Here is a 9187-nt window from a genome sequence, read left to right on the forward strand (position 1 = left end):
CGTCGACAGGACTTGATAGTTGTCAAAATTTTTGTTGCCGTGCAATTATTCAAAAATTTTTTTACTACGGTTGACCTTATTCACAAAATAGTGAACTTGTCAACAGGTCCAAAACTCAAGTTTTTTTCCTTTTTCATTTTCATATTATTTTGGATAGAAATCCTTCAAAAGTATTTTCCGGATTTTGAATTATATTACACCAATAAAATGAAACTTTTATGAAATTTTTTGATAATTTATGAATAATGGCAGCCTGATCATCATCTACTTTTGCTTTAACTTTTGTTTAGGTCAGTCTATTGTTTAGTTAAGCCTGTTTATTAGTAAGTTTTTTTAATGATATAGAGTCTAAAAGATTTTAAAAATTAAATTCTCAATAAAAAAAAATTGGCTGTGATGCAAAAATCGGCAAATTTTGGCTATCAGGCAAAAATTTATAAAAAGGTTCAGAAAACGTTTAAGACTGATAAGAAAAAAAATTGATCATCTAAACCTTCGTTGAGAATTAGGTTTAATTTTGTTTTGATTAGACATGTGTGAATATAAAGGGGAATTGGTCGTATCACTTGGTGATAACGAGAAAAATCCAATCTGAACGCAAAATAGACATTCAGTATAGAGGAAAACTTCTCTGACGAGTTTCTGACGAAAAGTTTCTTGCTGCAGGCTGTTAAGTCTATCCATTCGTCGCGTCATTGGAACTCTGCTTGAACTGAACAATTGGTTGTTAGAAGCAGTGGTGATCGTTCTTAATTTATTTAATTGCAAGCATTTATTAGTTAGGAAAATGACTCAACGGTTGTAATAAATTTTTTTAAAGAAGAAAAAGGATTGAAAAACGGAAACTTTTCAGGTGTTTCTAAAACTTCAGCAATTATATCAATTGTCATTTTTTTGATTCGCTGTCAATTTTTTGTTTGTCTACTTATTAAACAGGTATATATTCAAATTTTCTTGTTACGGTTTCTGTGAATGCTTTCTGCCACAGCAGATGGCAGACTGACTGGCTGAGCAAATGCAAGAAACCAATTGCACTAACCTAAAAAGTAGCTTTTAGTAGAAAATTTGTCAGAACTTTTTGGCATCGCCGAACTTTTGAACAAATTTGTGCCATTCGTAAATTGCATACTTTCTTAATAATTAGTGAAAAATATTTTTTAAAAGAAGAAGCGAATAAAGGCGTACAAACTTTAGGAAGGATTTTTAGAACCCATACCCAGGAGATTTTCTGTGCAAGATCTGAAATTCTTTGTTTCTTACATAAATTGATTCTCAGATCTGAGACTCTTTGTTTCAGATCTAGATGAGAATTTACAAATTTCAGATCTGAATTTTGGATCTAAAATAGAAAATTTCAGATCTGAAATAACCTTGAAAAACAAAATTTAAGATTTGAAATCAGATCTGAGAAATCCTTTGTTAAATTATAATTTATGCATTTCGAGCAAATGTTGAGTTTCTATTTTTTGATGTTTCTGCAAGACACAAATATGTTTAGCTTAACTAGCGGTAAAAACATCCGAAACATTTCACAAAGTGTTTATTTCGAATTAAATTTCTTGTTCATCTGTGTTAAAAAGTTTTTCAAAAACTGTTAGATTACCTGTCAATTTTTTGGTTTTCATGCGCTACTTATGCGTTTCCAATGTTTATCTCATGCCTGGGGAGACATTTTGACAGTCTCCAATTTGAGACTTTGCTGAGTACCTGCTAGTCGCTAGCAGAAGCTATCAAAAAATCAAAAATTGTAAAAATTGTGCCAAAATCATTGACTGTTCAGATCTGAAATAACCAGGAAAAACTAAATTTCAGATCTGAAAAAAAAAACAAGAGAGACTAAATTTCAGACCTGAAATTATAACTGAAATAGCCAATCCTTAAAGTATCCAAGCCTTATTTAAACATTTCACAATCTATTTCAGATCTGAAATTCAGAGCTGAAAAAGATTATATTTCAGATCTGTTTTAGAAAATTTACTGGGTACGAGAATGTATTGAAAAGCTGAAAAGCGGCGTGTATAATACTTCAGCCATCTCTTTTGTAAAATTTTGGTCCGCATTCATGTAGACCCTCTAAAAACTACAATTTATGACTTAGAGTGAAACTTTCGAATACTGCGTAGCTTATTTTTGATCAAGCGACGGAAGAAAGCGTCAATTTCAGCTCATAACATACGATGCTTTTGTTGACAACTTCCTCTTCGATCGCAGGTTTTCCTTTGTTTTAAGTTGTTTGGATCTTGTTAATTATCCTCCCCCTATGGTACCTTGTAACGAATCCCCCTATAAAGAAATAATTGAACAGTTAAGCATATCGGAATTTTGGACCTTGTTAGCTATTTGCTCCTCTATTAAAATGGGGGGGGGGGGGGGGGGCGGGGATAGTTTACAAGATTTTCATATGACGTATTTTTCTCCTCGTTTTTAAAATAAACATTTTCAGCTCAAAGTGAGCCATTAATTGAAGCTCACTAAATGAAATATTAGAATAATAGAATCGATAGTGCTGATGAAATTATTCAGTGTTTCCGTTCAATTAGTGATAGTACATTGACAGATGCCATAAATCACTTCAACGACGTCGTCCAAAAATGACCCGTATCTGAGGGAAACTGAACTTTTAGCGCTTATTTAATGATATAAAACATAGCGAAAATCAAATAAGAGATCATCACACGAATCAACAACTAAAAATTAATTCCTTTAAATTTATTTTAAAAAAACAAACCGAGAAATTGCTTATGCAGCCAGCATTTACTATTGTTTTTATCGTCTTACACCACAATAAATAACACTGTTTCAAACAACCGAGCTTTTGTCTCATTCCTATTTGTGACTTTTCTATATATTTCTTAGAACATTTAGCAACTAATTTTTTTCCGAATTTTAGAAAAAAATTATGGACAAATCAGATGAAAAGAAAGCTTCGGAAAATTTTGTTTCCAACCCTCTTTAAGAGCTTTTGGTTTTTAAATCACCTACATATTTGCTTTAGCCGCCTGAATTTAGCCTAGGACCTAAAATTTCAAAACGGTTTTTGTCGACTGATACTTTAAAAATTTTCAAATAATTTTTAAAGAGGTCGAATCACAACTGAAGGAGCTTTTATTTTATATGTTACTTGACTCAATCTGATGATTTTTTGTGGTGCATGTCTGACTTTGTTGAAGTTTCTTCACACTTTCATTGGTAGGAACAATGAATATTAAGCAAGTGTTATGTTTCAGCAGGGGCAAAAGGATGATGCTGTAGAGTAAAAAAAATGATCAAACAAAAATGATAATTTTAGCCAATAAGCAGAAAGATGGAACTGACTTTAACCTTCTAAATAGTACCTGTGCTTTTTCTGAGCGTCTACAATGTTTAAATTTTTGTCCATTATCCTTTATTTTCTTTATCGTTCCGACTTTCGATACGAAAGTAACGGAATATTTGTGCTCGGGGTGGGTTGTTTCTTTCTTCAGACAAATTTCGACTTTTTAACTAGCCATTTTTGACGGAATTTTTAAAAATCATTCAAAAGGTATTGTTGTTTTGAATTTAAATTGAAAAAGATATTTCACCTGTGATCAATTTTCGTAAAGTTATGCGGGTTTAAAGATTGGCATTTTGGCCAATTTGGGACAATTAACGCTCGATATATTTCGCGCTATTAACGCGTAAGCGTAGATTTAATCCATCTTAGAAATAGTTCCAAATTGGTTGAAAGAAGCTTATTTGCCATAATTGATTTGTTACTAGAGGCTAAATTTATCACTTTGTACTTTATATGGCGTGTGGTGTGATGATTTTCACAAAAAATCTCAATTTTTTTTTCAAATTTTTTTTTCATTTTATTTTCTTTTTTTTACAGTTAAATTTTTCATCTTATTTCTGCTTCATAGACCTTAAAAGGCAGTCGGAACATTCAGGGCTTCGCCATGATACGAGCAGTCTTGTTGTTCCGACTTTCGATACGAAAGTAACGGAATATTTGTGCTCGGGGTGGGTTTTTTTTCTTCAGACAAATTTCGACTTTTTAACTAGCCATTTTTGACGGAACTTTTTTACATCATTCGAAAGGTATGGTTGTCCTGAGCTCAAATTTGAAAAGATATTTTACCTGTGATCTTTTTTCGTAAAGTTGCGGGGTTTTAACGATTGCCATTTTGGCCAATTTGGGACAATTAACGCGCGATATATTTCGCGCTATTAACGCGTAAGCGGAGAGTTAATCCGTCCTAGAAATCGTTCCAAATTGGTTAAAAGAAGTTTCTTTGCCATAATTGGTTTGTTACAAGGAGCGAAATCTATCGTTTTGTATTTTGTATGGCGTGTGGGGTGATGATTTTCATAAAAAATTTCAAATTTAAGAATTTTTTTTTTGACTTTGTTTTATTTCATTGAATTTTTTATGTTATTACTGCTCCATAAACCTTAAAAGGCAATCGGAACATTCAGGGCTTCGCCCTGATACGAGCAGTCTTGTTCTATCTTTACTTTCATTCCATAATTCCTAAAATGCGAACGCAAAAAAAAACGGTTAGTCTGCAACTTTGCTTCAAAACTCCAATTTTGATTATGTCAATTGCTTAGAATAGAGAGATCAGAAAGTCTAATAAAAGCCAATTTTTTTATGGTCGCAAGGGGCCTACGAAATTAGACGACAAGTAAATTGGACGACCGTAAAAACGGAATTTAAGGACAACCAGTATATACTCAGCCAAAAGTTAATTTAAGTCTGTAAACAAAATTCACGCAATTTGCACGCAAGTTAATATCTAAATTGGACAACCAGTATTTACTCAGCCAAAAGACCATTTAAGTCGGTAAACAAGTTTCACGCAATTTGCGCGCAAGTTATTGTCCAAATTCTGTTATTTTCTGATCGTCTAATTTCCTGTCGCCTAAGTTCCTAAACCCCATATAAACCGCTCAATAAATTCAGGGTTAATTTTCTTTAGGAATGGGTGAAGATGACGGAGAATGGGTATCAGTCGGTAAAAGCAAGAAGAAGAATTGTCTGATCGAGCCGTCGATAGTGAATACGGGCCACAAATCTTCAGTTCCTGACGACGACTTTAATGTCGCAGACTGCTTGGTTTATCCAGACGTCTTTGGAATTGTGCTTGAAATGAGCGATTGGCACGGGGTCATTGAGGTCAACCAAGATTGTTCTCATTTTATTCAGTTGCAAGCATTTTTCCCTTCGGAAAACGACTCATTGATTGAAATAAACCTTGGCAAGGGAAAGAAAAATGGATTGAAGGGCTGTAAATTTTCAGGAGTTTCTGAAATTTTAGAAGGCTCAATTGTCAATTTTTCGGTCCGCATTCACACATATACGCTAAAAACAGAAATTTATGACCTATCAGTGAAACGTTCGCACCCCAGAGAGCTTATTTTTGATCAAGCGACAGAAGAAAGTGTCGATCTCAGAAGAAATAGCTCGAACCATTTCATAACTTACGATGCTATAGTTGAAAAAATTCCTTTTAATCGCAACTATTGCTTTGTCTTAGTTGAGAACTCAAAAGTTGATCCACAGCTTTTCAAATCACATACGTTTTACCTCAATTTTCGAAATATTTATAGCTTGGGAGTCAAAGTAGAGGAAGAAGACGAGTTACAGCTTCACTTCGCCCCCGGATACATCAAAAAATACCAAAACGACCCGAAAAATGTGCCAGTAACCAAAGCTTATTTGAAGAAATTCGGAAAACTTCGAGATGAATTCAGGGTTGCCGAGGAAGTTATTCTCTTCTTCCATTCAATCAATGATGGCACTTTGACAAATAGAGATGCGATGAATCACTTTAGTAATGAAACGTCGGTGAAGACGGTTTTGTCGGCTTTGTTGTCTCCCAAATCCCGCCGGCATACAATGCACAACGAAAAAATTTCAGGCGCCATTTTACTTATAATACAATATAGCGCAAACTACTTAGGGGACCATTACACGAAGCAACTACTTGAAATATTGAACAAGTTCAATTTCCTGGATGAAAATTCCAACTTCCATAAGTTCATTTCAGATTTAGAAACATTAAAAGGTTTTGCTTCTGCAACGACCATTTACTATTTTTTCTTCATCGTCAAAAGCCATCACGACGAATTGTCACAAAAAGTTGATCACATAATTTTAAACCACTCAGCTTTTGCCCGCCTTCCTCTTTTCAATGACTTATTGAAAAACAAGAGCTTAAGAGATCAGTCGACAAACAATGTCCCCATAGCACCCAACTTACATGAAGTGCATGAGTTCGTTTATCACCAGCGAAAAACTTTTGACGAGCTGCATCCAGTTCGAACTGTCGGCGAATACGACTCTCAAGAAGGTTATCTCGAAACATATTTCAGACTGGCCAAATACGAGTGTTTCTACGGAGCCTTGAGTGCCATTAAATTATTAGCGGACGGAAAAGACGTTGAAAGGGAGGCTTTAATAGCAAAAAACGGCTCTCTAACCGTGCCCTTAAAACCTGGTAACACACGAACATTTACTGTCAGCGCAAAACCTCAAGACCGAGCTTCCAAAAAATTCCAGCAGCGGTAAGTGTATATATATATATAACTACCGGTTTCGATGCAAATTGGGCGATGTATTGCATGATTTGTGCAAAAAGATTATTGGTAAATAAATCACTTATGCGAGATTTCTGACATTGCAAACTCAAGTCGCTTTAACAGTAATTTGGGCTGCCGCTAAACGCCAAAAAACTAGAGTCTACTTAACAATCCCCAACCCCCACATGGTTTCTTTGAAACGCACGTTTAAGCACACCACTTGTCTTTCTCCATCATGTTTATATAAAAAAATCAATATCTAAAGAATTGCCACCCCTATTGTCATACCGCTTTGCATGATCTATTCTAGAATCCGAACGGATTGGCACGATAACTCAATAACTATTTAAGAATGAAAAGATAACTGAATTCAATGAAGTATTCTCGTGGTCTGAGCGTTTGTGCTCACCGATACGGTTTGTCCATATCGGTCAAGGCCATATGTTTGGCCGTTTAGTTGTATACATTTGTCTAAATGAAACATCACAAGGTTAAGCTAACCCAGCCGGGTGACATTCCCCTCTATCTTAACATAAAAAGAGTTCCTAGGTCCCCGTAGGACTTGTTGAGTTTTTTTCCGGGTGCGACATGGGTTTTAAAATCCATGTAGGACTGATTCATTTTTTCTTTTTTTTTTAAGTTGCCAGAGCTGTTTCCACGTCCAATGGTTTCTTTTTTGTGCAGTTGTTTCCTCCTCTTCTCGATGTTTCTTGTGCTCTTCCGTGCAAGTTGCCATCTTTTTCTCTGTCCTTTGCATCTTTTGGTTCATTGGGCTCTCCGATGGGGACAAAAGGTCTATAACGTTGATGTTGTCGTTTATTTGATAGTCGCTAAAAATTTCATGCCGGCAACAAATTCTGGTGAGTCTTTCTTGAACCCCATTTCGTGGATTAGACATTTTAAACTCGAAGTGTTTCTGCGTTGGATATGTTGCTGCTGTTGTTGTTCCGATGATGCTAGAGAAAACTCCTTTGGGGATTCTGGACTATTGATTGGGATTGAATTTTCTAGCGCCTTCGTTATTGTCGTTTGTTGTGTCCTTCTTGACTTTCTTGACGATTCCGCTAATTTTGAGTGAGGGGTGTTTTTTCACAACTACTCATTTGGGAGAAGGTGCTGTATTCTCCGAGACAAATTGTCGCTTGATGAAGGTCCCGATTCTACTGCGTCATTTTATCGGCCTGTTTGAAGATCGTTTCCCCTTCCCTGCCTGGGAGTTGGTTCTCCACCCATTATCTTCCAGTGTATGGCGTCTTTTCGTCTTCTGTAAACATCGGATGTTGGGTTGAGTTTAGCTGTTCGATGTCTAGAAAATGTAAACATGGACCTGCATGTCTTGCAGACTTGTATGCAAGATAGTCACTTAGTAGCGAAGGTCTTCAATGACCCCACAGACTTGAGGGTTTGAGACAAAAGCGAATACGCTTTACTGCAGTAAAGGAGGTTGTTTACCTCGTTTTTGCACCCAAGACGCTTGTGGCGTTTATGCTAATATTTTTCTGTCCCTTCTTTTTTATTTTGCGCGAACATTTTCGGGTTTTTAACCTTTGTGGCGATTCTTTTAGTTTTTCTAGCTACTTATGAGACGTAGTTTTCAATGCTAATGTCGACTTGTTTTTGTTCCTTTATATGTTAAGTTTAGAGCTTCCTTTTCCTTAGCTTTTGAATATCTGGATCTCACAGATGTACTACTTTGTGTGTGTGGTTTCCAGGTCCTTTAGGTTGGAGCTTGATGGTTCTGGCAGTTTCTGCATCGGCGTTTTCTCATTCTGATTTCGCTTTTAGACCAGCACTTTAGGTCATTCAATCTCTGGCGGGAGCGGAGGATGCATTAAGTTTTTCGATTTAAACAAGCGTGTTTTGCAATTTTCCATTGTAGTTTGTTTGTTGAACTAAATGTTGCTATTTTTAATTATAGTGTGTTAGGTTTTCGTTCCATGTGGGCTTCAAATGGGGCAATTTTTGTAACTCCGTGTGGGGTTAATCTTAGAGTGTTTATAATTCGAGCAATGTCCGAAGCTAATTTAAATGGGGAGTTGTTTCTGTCTATTCGCATGACTCCTTATCTACGTTTTGGTGTTTGTATTAGGCGTTCGACAACCCCTATGGATCTGTCGTTGTCCTCCGGAGCGAATAGGAGTTGAATGTTATTTGATTTGCAAACAAAATGTAGTTTTTTGCTTTAAAAGTTTGAGATTGGTCGCATCTTAATTTTCTTGGGACCCCAATATTTGATGTATTTTTGCATAAACTATTATGTTATATCTGCAGTTGTGTTTGTGACTACCTTAGCTGTTGACAATTTGACCATCTTTCTAGCGCAGCTAAACTGTACGAGTCCTCATTTAGCTTGTCCGGTAAAGGTCAGGCGAAGTCTAAATGTACTTCCACTTTTGGTTTGACAACTGGTTCCAACTGGAATGGTTGTGATTTTTCTAACGCTGGTTTTAAAATTTCACCTTGTTCTGTGTAATTTCGTCAGTTTTGGGCCATTTGCACGATGGTTCGTTGAGTGTGCGGAAACTAAATGTTATCGCGCAGGTCCACCACTGCCGTAGCTCCGGGATGCGTCACGTGTAAGATGTCCAATATAGTTTGGCGTAGCTGTCTGCGTATTATGATTCGGTCATCTATCAGAAGT

General features: G+C 36.0%; 1 protein-coding gene across 1 annotated transcript in view; it reads left to right on the forward strand.

The window, feature by feature from the left end:
- The window catches only part of LOC134844899 (uncharacterized), a 14090-nt gene extending 7555 nt beyond the window's left edge, over nt 1-6535 (forward strand). The window contains exon 2 of the mRNA XM_063861726.1: nt 4944-6535. Within this exon, the coding sequence (XP_063717796.1) occupies nt 4946-6535 (1590 nt within the window). The 5' untranslated portion in view covers nt 4944-4945. The remainder of the gene's footprint in view (nt 1-4943) is intronic.
- The last annotated feature ends 2652 nt before the right edge of the window (nt 6536-9187 follow it).

The sequence above is a fragment of the Symsagittifera roscoffensis genome, chromosome 4 (assembly GCF_963678635.1).
Source record: "Symsagittifera roscoffensis chromosome 4, txSymRosc1.1, whole genome shotgun sequence".
NCBI lineage: Eukaryota > Metazoa > Xenacoelomorpha > Acoela > Convolutidae > Symsagittifera > Symsagittifera roscoffensis.